The sequence below is a fragment of the Branchiostoma lanceolatum genome, chromosome 13 (genome assembly GCF_035083965.1).
Source record: "Branchiostoma lanceolatum isolate klBraLanc5 chromosome 13, klBraLanc5.hap2, whole genome shotgun sequence".
Taxonomy (NCBI): Eukaryota; Metazoa; Chordata; class Leptocardii; order Amphioxiformes; family Branchiostomatidae; genus Branchiostoma; species Branchiostoma lanceolatum.
In genome coordinates this window covers 6,155,287-6,174,826 of record NC_089734.1, presented here as the reverse complement: position 1 = coordinate 6,174,826, position 19,540 = coordinate 6,155,287, and the positions used below count along the sequence as shown (strand labels likewise).

Genomic DNA, 19,540 nt, shown 5'->3' with positions numbered 1-19,540 from the left:
GAAATAACCTTTATTCTTGAAGTATACTATTGCTTTATCCATGTCTATTCCTATGTTGCAGATATCTGAGCAATAATCGCATCATCTCCATTGAGAACGAGACATTCCCTCTCCAAATTCGACATTTGTACGTATTACGTATCTTACTTTGACATCAACAGATTGATTATTTGCATTCTGTACTGATTTTCTTAGTCCGCATTTGTAATGGAGGTATTGTTTTGTGTCTGTTAGTTTGTTTGTCTGTTTATGTTAACGGATATTTGTAGCATAAAGTAAGAACCTCTTGGTGGATTGTCATGATATTTCGTATGTGGGTAGGTGTTGAAATGACATAGGTCAAAGTCAAGGTAAATGACCTTGGTACCGCAGCCGAACTTCCGGATTTTGTCCCGGACATGCTATGGTCCAATCGTTCTCTTCTACTGCGGCTTACAATAATATATCGATGTTTCCTCTCATTATTCAGGAACCTCAACAACAACATGTACTTTGACTTCCGGCATGACAACCCTTTCACCAATCTGACGCAACTCCAACAGCTGTATCTGTCCGGAAATGACATCACAGATGTGCCAGACACGGCTTTACATGGACTGCAGAGTCTCATTACTTTGTAAGTTCTAATTATGATTGATCGAACAATCGATTTGGTTTAACAATCGCACTAATACACAGGGGCTAAATACTAAAAAGACTATGATAAGAGAATTATGCTAATCTATATGCACCATCTTTCTTGCTGAAACATTTTTTCAAAAGTCACAGAGGGTTTTCAGTTTCCACCCGTATCTCGTAGCCACATTTCGTAGATACCGTCGTCGTTTGGCGGGTAGTATCTGATATAGATAAATCAGAGTAAAAAGTACTATTCCGGACTACATATTGAAAATCAGAAATTGGTCACACATTCAAACAGCTTCACGGTTTCGTTTTCAGGTACCTCCACAATAACCGTTTGGGCTGGCTAAAGAAAGTTGCCCTGGAAGACCTCAGCAGTCTGCAAAATCTGTCAGTATTTTCTACTACTTATATCATGTATAAAATTAAGAGTGTAGTGTTGGAATGTTGGACAACGTATCAAGTATATCACAGTCTTTTGTACGGATTCTAGTAAAGCCTCTGTGTGTATATGATGTTTTCAGTCAGTAACAAATCACACAGCATTGACTATCATCTTCATTACATATCTCTTTGTTCGGTCTTCCTATTTTATAGATACGTGCAGAACAATGACATTGGTCATTTAGAAAAGGGGACAATTGATCAGCTGACATCACACATAAAAGCAATGTAAGCTTTTATTAATTCCCTTTATTTGCTTTTTCCATGTTTAGTGTCAAGTGTGCGATCGCAGTTATTGACAATGAAGTTTTAAGAACATTTATGTAGATATTCAGCGCCTTGTTGTGTGAGAACTTAATTAACTCGAGAGGTTTCATTTTGTTTTCTGTGAGCCTTCATTTCATTCATTTCATTCATTTCATCAATCGTAAGCCAATTAATTGCAATCGACATAGAGAGTAAACCATGACATCGCCGCTTAAACAAAAGTTGTACAAGGCAAAGAGTAAATACAATTATAAGGAGATTGTATTCATCAGCATCTTCTGTATGATCAAGATACTTCAACGGGAATGACCTAACGGAGCTGTATCCAGGAGGGGAGTTTCACAACATCACCGCCGAATGGCATGGGCCCATGTGAGTAGTTGCTGTTTGTACAAACAAAATCGACATTTATGTTGATTAACGGTACCGAATCTTTTTTATGTTATTTATTGACAACCAATGACATTCTTCCATCGTCACGTTTTTACACTTCCTCGTATCACAATTGCAAAGATACCACCTCTACAAGATATTGAAAGCCAACCTGGCTCAAAGATTCCAGCCACTTAAAACAGTTCCTTCCTTGCTGTCGAAGACGGTATGCCTAGATACCTGCTCGGGCTACTTATCACTGTCGTCCATTAGAAAAACAATTATAAAGTATATAGTGGAATGGAAATCCATCGATTTTGAATGGATTAAAATTGTCATGCCTGGCAATCGAAAGATGATTAATTTGATTTATTTTGTCTCCTTTCAGAAACTTTTACGGCAACCGCATATCTTCAATACGAAGTGAAACGTTCAAACAGATCAGTGGTGTCACCGATTTGTAAGTACATTGGTAATTTCAATCAATCTGAAGAGGCTTTAATTTTTCATGGTAGATCATTTTGTTTGGCTTTGACTGCACAGTTTTTGTTCTGGTGCCTTCTATTATCTTATATTTATGTGGCACACAAAACTAACAATGTATTGTTATGGTGGCAGTTTAGATTATATTCGATCTTCGTATTATATGTGACATCTTCTTTTGATTGCTTCTTGAAGGGATCTTCGAAACAACGACATTTCTATTATCGAAGCCAATTCATTCCATGACGTCTCTGCGAGATACTTGTGAGTAATCCTGCATTCTAATTAGATGCTTGTTATAAAGTATTTACCACAAATCGTCTTTTCATATATTTAGAAAGTTTAGCTCTGATTCAAAATTAGAATTTGAAGGAACAGTATAAAAAAGCAAGGATTTATATATGTATATAATCATCCGAACCATTTGATTCGAATCAAAACTGTATAGTCATCTTATACACTCCTTATGTTACTTTGCGTGTTTAACGATTTGCACATAACTTAATATTTTAAGTTCTGAAGCCATTCTAAAACATCTTCTGTTCGTCTAGACGCCTAGACGGCAATCCGACGAAACACCTGGAATCATTCGCCTTCAACGATGTGAGGTTGACGTATGACCTGTAAGGCGATTTTATTCTTATCATTTCCACCAGCTAGGTAACCACAAAGTACATTTGCATTATCTGTCATCGTTGCAGGCATTTTAGTAAGTATCACACCAATCGTGACAGTTTTAAGTCTGCCGATGGAGCTTGTTTCAAATGCTGCTTTTGTGGATGCAAATTCAGCGATAGACAGATTGGATGTGACTACGGGATCACTACGATTATTTTGCATATTTTGGTATGAAATTTTCAATGCTTATTAAAAACCCTTTTCTATTTTGAAGGTACTTGACAAGTGCAGATTTTGACACCATACCATCATTTACGTTCAACCAAGTCTCTGGGCGCCATATGTAAGAAACGGTATTCTTGTCCGTTCCTTTTGCTTTGCTTTCTTACAGTCTAATGATTGGTGCGTAAAATGTGCTTAAGCTCTAATGATAATTCATTAAGACAATGACAAAGGCTGCATTTTTCTAAAACCTGTAAAATATCATTTATTTTGTGCAGGTACTTAAATGGAGGATCAGTTGCTGTCATCGAGTCTAATGCCTTCTACACCGTGCGTCTGTCTGGAGATATGTTAGTATTGCTTTCTTCAAGTTTTGCTCAATGCCTAAAAATTTAGTAATTAATATCAAACTATGTGTGCACAGTATACTGTTGTTCTACAATTTACATGCACAGAACAAAAGAGAGCAACCGGCTCTCCAGATGATGAGCAAGATCAATCAAGACTTTTTTTTCATTCTGTTTAATCATTTAACCTTGACGAGTTCAATTAGTACTCTGATGTATCTTTAACTATTTTGTTTCGTCCAAAGGAATCTTCAAAGTAACAACATATCTGTCATCAAGGAAAATGGATTCTACAAGGTCTCTTGCAGATACTTGTAAGTCTTTATGACATTTCTTTTCTTCAGTTTACATGTAAATATATCCGCGTCAAAAACAGATAACGCGGAGCAAATCACTCATCGGTGGTCATAGAAACGAATCTTAAGACAGGTTATACACCTCTTATATCATCCATTTACTGAGATATATCTACTATTTAAAAACATACACGGCTATGGTGAGTTACCCATTTGACATTTTACAGATATCTGCACGACAACCCAGTGACAAGATTGGGGTCTTTCGCCTTCAATGACGTCGGAGTCTCGTATGATTTGTAAGAAATCAAGATCATATTTTAGTTAGTTTAGATAACTAAAACGCGATCCAACACAATGAATAAGCCTTCCAGAATATTTGGTTATCTCTATTGCAACCTTCATCACGTTACGTTACGTTACGTACATATGATGCCAGCAATTGTTCACAATTGCCAAGAAATTTGTACATTTCATAGTTTAACTGAAGATTCTGATAATACCTCTTTTGCTTTGATCGTTAATGGTGATGCATATAAGTGTGGGTGAGATGACTGAAAATGAAGGAAATACTTAAAATGGAAGTTTCTAGGTTTCCTCATTTTCCCTCTTTTTTTTTTCTAGTCAAATGCACACCGCCCAGCTCAGGGACATCCCTTCGTCAGCATTCAATGGAGTCTCTGCAAGAAACCTGTAGGTTGTTTGATATCTTTCATCTACAATTTCATCTACAGCATCAACCAACTACGTTCTCGCTGTCTTTGAATACAGATATTTATTTATAAATCCTAAGTTTATGGTAGTCCATTCAGTTACAATAACTGATTTCTAAGGGGTCACTTTACAAGACCACAATACAAAAGGATATAAAACCTAAAAAAATTAACATGAGCTAAACATGTCTTGTGCCTCCACAGGTTTGATAATTTTTTCCAACATTCATGGTTATGTCATTATGTAGTTCTTTGCTCCAGGACAATTCCGTATGAATTGTTGTTTCACCGACAAACACTTCTGTTGTTTCATCAGAAACTTATACAGCAACCCTGTCACATCTTTGGCACCTTTTTCCTTCAACAACACAAGGGTCACCAACGTCTTGTAGGTCAAATGTTTCTTTTATATTTCTTTTAATCAATCCCAAGGTTGATACCATATCATTGTATTTACAAAATCAATCTTAAGCTGTATTCACACTTTTGTCCAATGCAGACAAGATTTATGTTAACGTATTTGAGAACTATGAGTACGCATTAATAATCAAATGTATTAATCGTGATCATAATATCAATCCGTTATGCATCAAAATTTAAAAAAAAATCATTAAAAAAAGGAATGTCAGAAAACAATAATATGCATCGTACCAAATCGTGTGATACAAAGGTCGCAATATCTAATATGAATACATAAACACTTTATTATGACCTATGACGTAATGTGAATTATCTGGCAACTTTTCCACAGCTCCATGCACAGTTGTCAAATTGAGACAATCATGTCCCGAGCATTCAACGATCTGACAGCAGGGTACCTGTGAGTACACCATACGTTTATAGACTGATTTTAAGTCATCGTAAAAGATCTTTCCTTATGAGTGCATATACGTACACTATGGAATACATTTCCCACATTCACAATCCATCAATCACAGACACGTTGTTAGATATTTTGAATGTCCCCCAGACATTGTAGTTGAAGTGTGAGAAAGTCCAACACTATTGATGCAGTTGGAACTAATCGTGTTCATTTTAAAAAGAACTGTCATTTCCTTCAGGCACCTGTACAACAATCCTGTAACATCAACTTTGGAATCTTACGCCTTCAACAACGTCAGAGTCACTTATGAATTGTAAGACACCTAGTCTAGTACTTTTCTCGATTAATATCTATTGACGATATTTTGACATGGTATTTACTTACATTATGACATTGCAAAGCTTAACCGTTCGTCTGGTCTTTAGCCTTTAACCCTTTTCTCCCAATGGCACCTTATTAAAATATAACGTCGCGATATGTTACTACTGTCTAAGACCGAACAAAACTTTTCTGGTAACTCAATTGACAACTCTACAGCTCAATGTATGGCTGGGCGTTTTCGTCGATTGCTTCCCAGACGTTCCATGAGGTCTCTGCAAGGAACCTGTAAGTATCCACATTATTAAAAGGTTTTTCAGTTAATCTTTTTCAAGATATCAATTGGCATAACCGGACAACAAGATACCAGCATTCAAAATTGTTTTTGTGGCAGAGAATGCATTTGTTCATTTATTTTCATGAAGGATGCTGTACGGCAACTCTAAGCTGACAGCAATTGCGGAGGAAGCGTTTTCGTCGGTGACTGTCTGGAGTAGTCTGGATGGTCACGGAAAACTGTAAGTGTCCGATTGACTGGTGTTACGTCCAAGATACCGTAGCATTGGAACAGCATTTTTGGAATTAACACTTTGTGAAAAGATGTTGCGTTTCCAATGCTAGAAATGTCAAGATCTGCACAAATCCTCGATTGCACATGTGTGTGTTTATGTTTTCGTATTTTTGAACTAGTTGTTGATGTACATAATTGTTTCTTGTCATTGTCATGTATGTTTATTCCCAATGATTTCCAGTGACTTGTCAAACTGTGCCATCAGAGTCATCGTAGGCAAGATGTTTACCTCGGGATCCAGAGTTAAAGAACTGTGAGTAGTATACTCCCTTCAAATCACTAGAAGTATTTGCTGTATTGTGTGCTACGTAATCTCATAAAAGCAACATTTTATATGTGCTAAGATGAAACTTATCATATACTTTTTTTAAAAAACTGCGTGGAAAATGTCATTGTTTGTCTTAGTCTTGGCACACTTGTTGAATTTTGTTTCTTTAAATAAACAGAATCCTTCGGAACAACCAACTTCGCTACATCGGTACAAGGGCGTTCGAGGAGGTGGAACTAACAGTCATGTAAGACGTAATACATAAATTGGTATCCAAACTCTGTTGAAAATGGTCATACTACACCTATATGTCTATGTGTTATAATCGCGACATCATGCCCAGAATGAGGAATACATACGTAGAAAATGCTACGCATGTTTTGGATAGCATCGTCCGTACTTGATGATAAGTTCCGTCAGGTATTGCCCTTTAGATTGGTACCATGGTCAGCCACAAAATCATTAATGCTATTCGTCCATTTTTTTTAAAATTCATTGAGCTGCATGCCTAGTTAGATGCTAGTATATAAACAAAACGACATGAATGATAGGCATCAACATAATTTCGATTATTATTGTCTTCCCTACAGTGACATCAGTAATAACCTGTTGGTTAGTATTCCTGAGGGATGTTTCCAACTACAGTCCACCGTACAAAAACTGTAAGTACATCTGAAGCAGTGATGATAAATCCTTAGTTACATTAAACACAATATCTAAAATGAAAACTAAGAAAAGCCAACGCTTGGAAATGTTAGAATATCACCATATTATTTTCATTACATGATATCCTCGATCTGAAGAAGTGAAGCCTAAAAAAAAGGTAAAGCAGTCATCCTCAGTGAAGGCTACAACTGTACTCGTATTTATTATCCTTTATTTTCATCTCATAAGGGATTTGGTTTGATTTGACTTGATTTGTCTCCACAGGGACTTGACAAGCAATACCATTTCTTCAATTGATAACGGGGCTTTTGACAACTTACTGTCCCTCGAGCAATTGTAAGTACCATGTATCTAAATGCTGCTGATTATAAGTTATAATATATGTTTTGCATCTGTTCAACAACTATCGCCACTATTCCCATTATGAGAAAGATCATGCATGATCGTGCGACTTCACGTTTTCCAAAATTACAAGTAAGATTCCTTGATACATTATACGTAAGTTCAAATTGGGTCATTTTTCATTCTTATTATAGGTTGCTGGGCGACAATGTTCTACGGGAGTTCTACAAGCTACCAGATCTGACAAGTCTGGTTACAGTGTAAGTACATATTACTCCAAACCAACAAACATATGTAAAGACTGTTTATATTATTATCCTTGGCGTCCAAATTTCTTGTTTATATTTTTAAAACTCTTTTATTGTGAAGGATTCCAGTAAAAACGTATATATTACCCAGCTCTTTAAAGCAGGGTATGTGCTGCTAGTGTCGTGAGGACTTATGGTTTCAATCTGTTCCTTTTTCTATTTTACCAGGAACATTGCCAACAACAAAATTGAGTTCGTGGAGGAGGATGCCTTCAACATACTAGCCACGAACGAAACGTTCTTGTAAGTATTGCATTAACGACTGATCTTTTTAACGTAGATAATAACATACGCAATGTTATACATGTAGTGATAGACTTAAGGTCCAACTGAAAAAGTGCTCTACATTCTGTGTACGTTTCATTGTTGTTGTATTTGTCAATCAAATTTTCATTTGTGCCATATACGGATATCTAACTTAATGATATACTGTTAGTCAGCGTTGATAATATTAGGTTTGCAGCTAGTAATTTGAGCTAGAAATATGAGCTTGTAGTTCATAGATCATGGTTTGAATTCTATATGATTTAGTTTACAATTTCATTCAATCGTTGTGCCATAGCTTTGATATAATGTTGTATCGTATAAGTTGATTATAATATTGTACCAAATATGACATTTGTTTTACAGGTATTTGACTGGCAATCCACTGGCCTGTAGCTGCTCATTCTATTACACTATGAGAAACCTGAGCACGACAATATTCGGAGGAAGGTGCTCAACACCTGAACAACTGATCAACATAACGTTTGAGAGCTCCGATAAATCCAGCAAATACTTCACAAACTATGATTCCTCAGACTTTCTCTGTGGTAAGTAAAATAAATACAAAAAATTTTAACCAATGGCTTTAAATGAAATCATATGCAGAAAAATGTACGGTTAACAATTGGCAATTGGAATTATGAATGATGAAAACATATTTTAATGCGACAACAGAATATTCACTATACTCCAACGGTTTGCACTTAATATGATATGTTTATTCACTGCGATACCTTGATCTTTGCCACAATATTCTCACAATTGTCCTTTGTAGCTCCAACGAATGTACAAGCGGTTGCAGTTAGCAGTAGAGAAATCAGCGTGTCATGGGACCACGTGCCAACTTTAGATGACATCCAGCCAAGTGTTAACCAAACAAATGCGACTATGGCAGGGTTCAATGAAACGGACACCAACACAATAACTTCCAACCAGACAATGATCAACACAACAATGGCCAACGAGACAGCAGGCAACACAACAGGCTTCAACCAAACAGCAAACAATGCAACAAGCTTCAACGAGACAGCAGGCAACACTACAGATTTCAATGAAACAGAGACAGGCATGGCAAATGTCAGCATTTGCAACATCACAAACTTCAACCAGTCTGAAACTAACATGACCAGCATCAATAACACCGACTGCTTTAAGCAGACTAAAGAAAATAACACAAACATCATGGATGAGCAACCAGTTCAAGTCAACCATGCGTGAGTTTCTTTTTCTTTCTAATAATTTCAAGAAAAAATTCAGTATAACTTGACAAGCTGGATGAAAATTGATATAATTCACTAAAACTATATTCAACCTATAAACTACAGTAGAAGGCTAGAGGGACACGATATTGACTACATGTCAAAAGAAAGAAATAGCCAGTATTCACATTGGGTGAATTGAAAAAAAAGAACCTTTGACGATTGTTATTCGGACACAATTTCTAAGCACTAGCTTTAGGAAAGTGATAATGACAAACCCACAATCGTTCTCTCTTTATATCTTTGTAATTCTATAATACTTTTCCCTTGTTTCTCTCCAGTTACTATGTAGTCAACTGCACAAGTGAAACGGCACCAACGGTCAACAGAGGTCTTATTGTTGACAATTCAACCGTGTTCAATGCATCTGATGGAGTCCAGACAGGGACCACTTACACATGCGCAGTACTGTACAGCGAGATGGGTAACTTTAGCGCACCCAGCTGGCCAGTTACTGTCACTACATTGCAGGAAACAGGTAATGTATATAATGGACTTGAACAGCAAATTTGAGTACATAATGACATGTGACAACCCATGCATGGTATACATTGGGAAATATATCAAAGAATGTCTAGACGTAAGACATTCCTCCAATGATTGTAAAATCCCATTGTCCTCACATACTACTACACCATATTGTATAAGATAGACTACTACACAATATTGTATTAGATAGATTGATTAGCCTAATAGAATGTTATCTATGTACCAGTGAATGCCATACTTTGTACCTTGTACAATTGTTGCGCAATAAAGTTATTATTATTATGATTATTGTACATTGCGCGCACATGTAGAGCAGATATGGTTACTTGCTTAGTAATACCCTATTCGTCCAATGTGAGACATAAGGCCTTGACCATTTCTTCCCATCTGTGTCGGTCCTATGCCATGGTCGAATATGATACCAGGAGAACCTGATAGGCGCCAGGTCATCGAGTATACTTAGAGGAATTTCTCATGATTTGCTGATAATCAGACAAAAGTTATAAGGAGTGTGGGAGACGAAACGTTCTTCCTAATGACTGTTTTGTGTCAGACTAATAGATGTTCTATCTTTTTCTACAGAGGATATAGACGTGAACAGCATACAAATCCCCATCAGCTATTATGATTTCAGGTTGGTATTACAACGCAAGTCTTTTCCTCGAAATCCGTGGTTCAATTTTGTCTGTCTATCAACCGAAAACGATGCTACCAAATGTAACATGTCGTAGATGGCATTATCTAATGTTAGTAGTGTTGTTGATCATAATTTAAAACATATATAGCTACATACTACATACGGAAACAATAGACTGAATAATAATCTATACCTCACCTTTCAATCAACCCAGCATCACCCATCCTGACTTCGACGGTCGAAGACAAGGATATTTGTCTGATCCAACATACGTGGTCAACCCATTTGGGGGATATCTGTCGACCTCAGGTACGTATCAATCCGTTCAGGTATCATATAACTTGGAGAAAAATTACTTTCTAGTAATTTTGTTGAAATGTTTGTAGCAAACAAATGCTAGATAATAGCTAACGTTGCTGTCATGTTTTCTTTATCCTAGATGATCCATCGCTGGATCCTTTCGCGCGATGGTTTGTGTCTGTTCCTGGTGACAACTATGCAAGAGAAGAGACTCTGGTTCTGAAGCAACAGAATGACTCTGACGTATACAGGTAGCCACTATTCTACCGTCTATTCAGTCCCCTTTTCATACATTATCATATATTGTCAACATCCTGCGTTCTATCTATTACCATGCATCATCCTTTAAAGATAGACTGGGGTTGAAAAAGATATATGAACTCATGCCAAATTACATTTTATAAGGAAGTTTAAATGAATTCGGGGGAAAATGTCGGTTCTAAACCGGTCTTAAATTGAGGCATGAAAAACAAGAGTTTTAGATGAGTCATGAAAAATAAACCATATTTTTTTACAGATTCTACAGTGACGATTTCTTCCCCGTGGATGGATTTGGTTATGGCTTTGAGGGACAGAAAGACTGCAACAACACTCTGCACAATTTCGGGTAAGCATTGTTACTTTTGAATTGTGGCATCAACGTTTATGTTCTACTATTGGTAATTGAATTTCAGGTCCTTTTTAATGAAATACATTTGGCAGAAGAAGACGATTACAAAGTCCGCAATCTACTATACAATAGACATTTGCAATAGAAGTAACAGTTCTAAGAAAAGAGCAAGACTATAACGTAATTGTCTGCGGTTTTGAAATTCAATGGAATTATGACTGTTGTTAACGTTATACTTTCAGTTTCACGGTAGCTGTTAGAGCAGCACTTACGTACAATGGGAACGACATCATCACGGTTGGAGGTGGGGACGAGCTTTGGCTCTTTCTCGATAGGGAGAGAGTGATCTACCTGCGCAGAGAAAAAGGAGACAAGTCGGAAATGACGTCATGCAGAAGGCTAAGTCTACAGGATTCTGGAAGCGCAGGTAAATATGGAAACTCATCAAAGGTGAATTCATTGGCATATGTCTGTGGGTTTCATTAATACAACACAAGCTCTTCTTCGTTGAGATAGTTTGGAACTTACCGACGTTTTATGTACCATTCAATATTTCCAGGCGGTGGAAGCGCTGTTCTTGTGTCAGGAACCGTCATTGATGGGGAATGTGTGATACGTGACAATGCAATCAATGACACCGTGGAACTGGATCTAACGGTGACTGTGAAATAGACTAGATCCTCTATTTTCTTGAATGTCATCTTGCTAACTAGCCACTGTATCCGTGCATAATTTCATCAGGTGGGAAAATGACTGAATAGCAAAGTTATTTTATTCACAACCAAGTATTCACATGAGCCAACGTTTCGAAGACTGTCTGTCACAGTGAACCAGTCAGTATTGCCCTGATGAAGGTGACAGACACTCATCGAAAAGTTGGCGCATATAAATGCATGGTTGTGAATAAAAGCACTTTGTTATTTAGTTACTGTATGTATGAAAAGAACATGTCATTTTTCAATACCTATATAGGTTGGGAACACCTACCACCTCGACATATTCGTGACCGAACGGGAGTCCTGCACATCTTCACTCTTCCTCGAAGTTGAGGGAGTGGTTTTCTCTTTCCCGGTGGTTGACATTTCGGAAGACAATGGCAGCAATCTCAGTGAGTGCAATCAGCGAAACCTATAGTTACTTTAGGAACATCCATGTAAGATCAAAATCTAAAACCTGTAGTAGTTGTTTGTAGCAAATATGTCTATTTTTGTCAAATAAGCGAGATTTACACGATGTACATAAAGTATCCAAACACGTCCTGTTCTAATAGTTTTCTTATCGATTCATTCGTTTTCAGCTACTCGGGCACCAAATTTCTCTACTGGCACCACGCTCTCCCCAACTGAAGAACTGAATAACACAAGTATGTTGGAACGTTTGCCTTGTGATTAACAATCATTACGTAGACAATATCAACGGTTGGATTGTGCGTTATGCTACGATACTCCGCATCTATGCAATGTTTCTACTCGTATATGTTTCAAGATTCTAAATCATTTATCAAAAGGAAAATGGCTGGTAGAGATACTTGTAGATACATGTAGTACTGTTCAGCTCAACTCAACTATCATCATCATCATCACAATTAGTAATAGCACGACTCTAAAGTGTCGTAATTCTGTTGCATGTACATGTGTAAGATACATATAAATCTTGAAAATTTGTAATATCTTGGCATTGATATGACTATACATTATTGACTCTTCTAGCCGAGTTGCCAACATGGACACCAGAGACAAGCACGTCGTTAAATAGTACAATACACAGCACAGAGGCAGTGAGCAGCACTGGGAATTACACAGACGCAGTGAACGGTACAACAAACTACACAGGACCAACAGTGCCGTCTGTTACAAGCAACCAAACAGCGCAACCGAATGTAAGTACAAACGTGTCCAGCACCGAGTCCACCGACAGTCCAGCCGGGTTTCCAGTCGACTATGAACCGAGAATCCGGGAGGATCTTCACCTAAACGGAGTAGTGCAGACCGTCTCTCTCGCGAGCGTGGCGTCGACTGACACTTTATTCACCGTTACCATCTTAGAAGGTAATTTATGATTATAGATCTTTTGCACTGGATACTGTCAAAAGATTCAGAAAGTACGATATTATTAACCTCTACCAGGCTCCGCGGGATGGCTGGAAAAATAGTAGAAATTGGCCGTAATAGAGTGAATAGTGTGCCAAGGGAGTTAGCTACGGAGAGAGGTCAGTCTGTCCTCTCTCCGTAGCTAACTCCCTTGGCACACTATTCACTCTATTACGGCCAATTTCTACTATTTTTCCAGCCATCCCGCGGAGCCTGGTAGAGGCTACGATATTATCTCTATAAGCTCTGTTTAACAGCTTCAAAAGTTTGTTCGCCCTTGCGAGTTCGTCTTCTGACACAATTGATGAATCATTTATTACTGTCGCCAAGAAGGTTATTCTTTCAGGTTTGTGGACAGTATAATTCAAGAAGTCATGGATAGGTTTTTATGATATTCGGTATGTTCGTAGATATAGATGTTAGAAGCATAATGAAATCATCACATTATGCCAAACTCCCCCAGAAGCTTTAGACGGTACTGCAGGGGAACTTCCGATTTTGACATCTCTTATTCTGGGCATATCCTATTATTGTGTTTTTTAATTGGTAGGTAGCTCTTTTTTATCTATGTTATCATTGTATGATTGCACATGTGACATGATGCATTCTATATCTTTTTATCAAGGCAACGATGGTGGTCACTTTACGATAAAGAATGACACTAACGAAAACCGAGCAGATGCAGAAAATATACCTACACAAAATCTTACATGGGTAACTGTTGATGGGACGTCATTCGTCGTTTGTAACCAGACACTTGTGGGAACAACAGCAGAAACAATTGCGACAGGTAGGATCTTTAGATTTTCATTGTTTTGAAATCTGAAGGCAATACGGAATGCCTTGAGTCAGCCGCAACCTGTTTACATTCTCGTCTTCTCTGCTCCATATCCACCAGCACACTGCGGATACGTCGTAATCAACTAGATAGGTGAGAGAAAAGGAACTGGGTGGATATCCACGGCTCAATACTGTTCTAGGTCTGTATCTTTGTCTTGGTGTGTGTTCAGGTTTGTTCCCGCCTGCCCGGGTTCAACTTTGTTCCAGGGCTAAGGTGTATCCGGCAACTGGTAGGATGCAAAGGTTGAGCTGGCCTGCGTCCAAATTTCTTCGGCAAGCTGGCAGGAAGTGATAAACATTGGCACATGGCCAAAAGTCAGGAACCTGACCTGAGGATGGCATGTGTCCGAGAGTGAAGCATGTAATGTGTGACATGAACATACTGTATTTAATTTCTGCAATATTTATGTTCGTTTTTTGTCTCAGGCGTGCAGACCTTTGTTATCACCACACCGTCGGCACTGATCACCCTTGCCGCAGAGGTAGACTATGAGGATGTTCAGCAGTATGAACTGGTACTGGTAGTGGAGGACAACAGCGTGGCACCACCGCGGACAGGGACGCTGGCCATTGAGGTTTGGACATGTGATATTATGTCATAGAAAGGTAATGAAGAAGAGTAAGTGAGTTGGAAATTTCGATGTTTTAAAAAACCATTCCATAAAGTAGTTTACCAACTCTGATGAACTCCCGTGCTCATGATATGTTATTTCTTTATTTTGCTATTCAAATATAGCGTTGTGAAAATCATCACAGAGAAGGTAAAAGCAAACGTAACGAATTGTGTACAAAACGATATGTAATACCAGTGTTGCAGGCAAGAAGTTTGTTCCCCACACCCTGTCCCCAATATAGCTTATTTGTTTACTTAAAAGATATTTCTTGAAGACGTGAACGACAACTGCCCGACTTTCACCACGAAAGAGTTCGACGTGGAGCCCAAACCAGTCCTGAGCCCAGACGGCGTCTTCACCCTTCAATGGGAGGACAGGGACAGTGGACCGAACGCCGTCGTCTCGCTCTACAGAACTCAGGACGTTCAACAGACGTAAGGGGTTCAATCTGTTTACCAGACACTACGTTTTCCTCGATAATGTGGCATATATATCCTTCTTTTCCTTAAATTCCCTTCACCGCGATTTCGGAAGAGAACTTCATTTCCTGTCTACTCACAGATCGGATAAACTCAAAGTAGTCATAGTACCATGTCAAGCTTTCTTCCAACACAAAGAGTGGACAAAGATAACATTTCCAACGACCCCTGTCGCCTTCATCAGAATAAATAATGACCAATCATTTCCAAATGTAACATCTAAAGAGTTTTGATCCTTGTGTACCCTTGGTGTTGGAAGAAAGTTCAGCATTATACTCTGATTACTAATAACACAGATGAGCTTCCTTGATAAGTAAGATAGTCGCAACACCATGAAGAACACTGCCATAGAACACAGCCGACCGCCATAGGTAGGGGGCGACGAAAAGTCCCTTATAGGAGGAAGATATCTATGAATGATTAGAAGAAGGGAAGTGAAGAATCATTTACATCTGTACCATGGTACTTATCAAATCGAAAACTTCCCCTCTTATGGTAGTAAATTTTGATGCAATATTCGGTTAGTGAACTATAAAGTGACCATCAAAGTCTAATGTTACGGGTTTTTTCCACATTGCAGAACCCTCAATCAAACCCTCAACCAGCTGCAGTTTTCAGTCATCAGCGTTGACTCGGGCACACCACCACGCGGGGACATAGCAACAGTTTCCATGACAATCAGCGACACGTGCCTGTACGACAGTTTAAACAAGCCCATCGAATATGACGTCAGCGTCGAGAACAATACCGGAAATGTTAACCTTAAGGTTCCAAAGTACTACGTCAAGACATTTGGTGAGTACGTCATCTTTTCTCAAAGATGATCCCTATTCGCACCACTCTCGATACACATATTGACATACATCTGTATCTGCATCTGTACATATATCTGTACATAAATCTGCATCTGTATAGCCGGTATAACCTCCCTACGGCGTAACACACCAGCTTCTGTATCTGTATAGCCGTTATAATTGCCCTACAGCGTAACACTCCAGCTTCGGAGGCACACCTAACCTTTGCACATCATGCTGCAAGTGCTGTTTGGAAGTATCTAATGAGGCTTCCCCTACAGTACTTGGCGGCAACTAGTTCCACTCTACCATAGTTCGAGGGAAAATATAAAAAAACCTTTTGAATGAAATACTTACCTTTTTTAAAAGAAGAAGTAGAGATTTATATGAAGAAGTTCAAAGGTCATATATTTCTTTTTCAGTATGCTTTGAGCCACTTGGTATGGAGAGCGGATGGATACATATAAGTCAGCTTTCTGCATCGTCCGCGGATGAATTTTATGGACCTGACCGCGCGCGTCTCAACAACAACGCGTCCATAGCGAGTGACGGCGGGACCTACAGCGACATGGGGAACTGGAGAGCCGCAGTAAGCAACGCCGAGCAATGGTTACAGGTGAGAGTGCTTAACTACCAATTTACATCATATTTCTTGATATATTTTCAAATAAAATGTATGTGGCTATATTCAGTTTGGTGAAACATGGTGGGCTGCATGCAGTAATAAAGGTTGTACAAATATTATCACCTATTTGGGGCACAAGACCTCCAGTTGACCTATAGCTCCAATTAATGACACCCTAAGATTTTAAAGTTCTTCGATAGCTATAGTGGGTCTACCATGACGTTACTGCCAGTCGTCACGTTTCCTATACGGAATATTCATATATCACAATACCTTGGGAAGTAAGAAATCATAAAATCAAACACATTAAGTTGTGCGGTAGAAAGCATTTACTGTACTATTTTTTTTCCAACGTAGGTGTCATTCCTCGAGGAGGTCGTCATTAAAGCAGTTGTGGTGCAGGGAAGTTTCGATGCACAGGAATGGGTGGAGACATACATTCTTCTCTATAGCGACGACGGTGTCAACTGGCAAACCTACAAGGAAAATGGAACGGTAAAGGTACGTACATATCTGGTCTTATTGACAGTTTACATCGGTGCGTCAGAGTTTAAGGAAATGTTCATTAGAAATCAAGCTGAATACAAAACAAATTTTACAATCAATGTATTTTAATGCATTTACGCCTTTTTAAGTTTAGAGTTAGAGAGTTCATGTTTCTTTTTCTATACGTCTTTCAGATTTTCAACGGAAGCGTCGACGCCTCTACTTCAAAACAAGAAGTCCTGCTTGACCCAATCACCACAACTCATATCCGTATCAATCCACAATCGTGGCGTAACCGCATCAGCATTAGGATCGAACTGATCGGATGTACAGTGAGGATGCGACACATCCGTAAGTCATATTATGATCATGTATATACCATTGGAGTAGAATGATTATCGAAACGTTACCAGCTAGTAGGTATTGATATCCAGTGATTGACCTAATAAAACCACCATGCTGTCTACTATGTACAGCTTATGACTTCAAATGGGGTTCTTAAAAATTGTTATTTTCGCATCTTTGACATTCAGGAGAGACAACCTGTGCACGTTGTCCAACAACATACTACTGCACAGGTGACGGAGTGGCCAGGCCTTGCGGGCGGTGCGACCCTCCCTCGGCGGCCTGTGCGCGCTCACCCACCGAGCACTCGTTTGGGGGAGCGTCGGAATGTAGCCCTTGCCCAATTGGTCGGGTTAGTTAGAATTTCATTGAAGTTTTATCATTATATATCCCGATGCACTCACAGCTGCTGATTGATATATATTGGGTTCCACAGCACGTTTTTGACCATATATATATTGGTAATGATGATGATGATGATATTGGTAACATGTTGTAGATAGCTTCTGCATGGCTTCGAAACGTAGATACATTTTCTAAAAGTTTTGCAGGCATTATTGCCTAGATAAATGTTATGTTGATCATTTTATACAGATCTGTAAAGATGGCTACGGACACGTTTGTCGCAGGTACCATTATGCCGACCCTTGCAACGATACGGTACGCCATGGTATTTTCCCACATCTTTATTTATCATTCCTTTCGTTGTCATATTCGATAACCATTGCATATTTTAATCAGTATGTTAACGTAACTATTTATGTTTATTTACAGTTTTGTCCAGGCAGTTGCACGCCTTGTGAGCCCGGTTATGCCTGTTTCTTTGGCCGGAGGTACCAGTGTAGACCGGGCTTCTATGGCACCGGCCGTACGGGTGAGTATACAACGGTTTATCCTAAAATTGTACTTGAGTAAAACACATTACACTGTCATAATCAATTGCGAAGATACATGTTTCAGATGGTTTTTAGAACATACAAAAACTGACATCATGGTTAGAGACGTTGTGAAAGGACTCCTCATGGAGGAAAAAACCCTTGACAGAAGCACCCTAGCTGTTTTCTATGATGAAAGAAATGGAGAAGGCACAATCATTAAATGGTCCCGAGCGACCCTCGAGTGTAAGAAGTGACAGTCAAAAATAGGGCGTTTCAGGTCTAGACGAAATTTTAGTTTGATGTGATGGCAGCGAGCATAGATGTGACTTCTGTGATTTCCTTCTGTACAGACTACTGCGTCCCTTGCCCGGCGGGATCCTACAACAACCAGAGCGGGGCAACAGGCTGTTTCTGCTGCCCGGCGGGGTTCCACAGCACGGTAGGGAAGACGGAGTGTGAGCCGTGCCACCACAGGACCTGGTCACGTGGAGACTGCACAATATGCCGGGACTGTCGCGACATAAGCGAGTGTGAGTGACGATTTTAGAAGTCTAACTGAAGTCCAAGGCCTTTAGTCATAGTATATCACTAGATTTTTTATGTATGCAGTTTTTAAGGTAATTCTGATCGGAGTAGCCCCATGGCTTTTCTAAGAGATATTGACAAAGGGTTCTCCATATCTCTTAGCAAAGCCGACAGGTTTTCACTGATATATGTGAGTTACTCGACTTGAAAGGCTTTCTCAAGATGGAGTTGTCATCGTACGTCCAATCACTCTTCAAGAACTAAACCTGGTCACTCGAAGTGTCTGTATCTTGCATAATATTGTCTCGTTTTAAAGATTGCAAGACATGTTTCGGTTGCGCGCAAAGAAATGATAACCTTTTTTGTCCAGAAGTTGATTTCTGATAGAGTGTTTCTTTTACAAGATTTCCTCCTACATCATACCTATATCTCACTGTAGGTCCCTGTCTGTCAAACCCATGTTTTGGTGACGTCACTTGTCAGAACATCAACTCCTCCTACCACGTGTGCGGCGCATGCCCACCAGGGTACAGCGGAGATGGAGTCACGTGTGTGGACGTCGACGAGGTGAAATTGAACATCGATCATTGAAAACTTTCATACTGACTTTTCGATGGAAAGAAGAA

At 39.0% G+C, this 19,540-nt stretch overlaps 2 protein-coding genes and 1 long non-coding RNA gene across 3 annotated transcripts; all 3 read left to right on the top strand.

Moving 5' to 3' along the window:
- The first annotated feature begins 34 nt into the window (after nt 1-34).
- On the top strand, nt 35-14,162 carry LOC136447892 (uncharacterized). Its single transcript, XM_066447015.1, has 37 exons — nt 35-127; nt 470-616; nt 940-1,011; nt 1,219-1,293; nt 1,624-1,704; nt 2,093-2,164; nt 2,383-2,451; nt 2,739-2,810; nt 3,080-3,148; nt 3,306-3,377; nt 3,620-3,688; nt 3,898-3,969; nt 4,295-4,363; nt 4,700-4,771; nt 5,135-5,203; nt 5,445-5,519; nt 5,744-5,812; nt 5,950-6,042; nt 6,277-6,348; nt 6,542-6,610; nt 6,954-7,025; nt 7,294-7,365; nt 7,566-7,631; nt 7,848-7,922; nt 8,310-8,491; nt 8,719-9,157; nt 9,484-9,680; nt 10,274-10,325; nt 10,543-10,637; nt 10,768-10,879; nt 11,146-11,235; nt 11,481-11,665; nt 11,798-11,895; nt 12,211-12,346; nt 12,536-12,601; nt 12,948-13,286; nt 13,954-14,162. Exons 2-37 carry the CDS (start codon nt 486-488, stop codon nt 14,145-14,147), a joined length of 3,912 nt encoding a protein of 1,303 aa, XP_066303112.1. The 5' UTR covers nt 35-127; nt 470-485; the 3' UTR covers nt 14,148-14,162.
- A 311-nt stretch (nt 14,163-14,473) lies between these two features.
- On the top strand, nt 14,474-18,113 carry LOC136447180 (uncharacterized). Its single transcript, XM_066445880.1, has 9 exons — nt 14,474-14,483; nt 14,595-14,743; nt 15,044-15,216; nt 15,842-16,056; nt 16,478-16,671; nt 17,038-17,181; nt 17,361-17,517; nt 17,700-17,840; nt 18,106-18,113. The coding sequence occupies exons 1-9, from the start codon at nt 14,474-14,476 to the stop codon at nt 18,111-18,113; spliced, it is 1,191 nt and encodes a 396-aa protein (XP_066301977.1).
- A 171-nt stretch (nt 18,114-18,284) lies between these two features.
- LOC136447431 (uncharacterized) lies at nt 18,285-19,475 on the top strand. Its single transcript, XR_010757719.1, has 3 exons — nt 18,285-18,385; nt 18,740-18,919; nt 19,354-19,475. It is a non-coding gene; the product is annotated as an uncharacterized lncRNA (long non-coding RNA).
- Nucleotides 19,476-19,540: the final 65 nt, after the last annotated feature.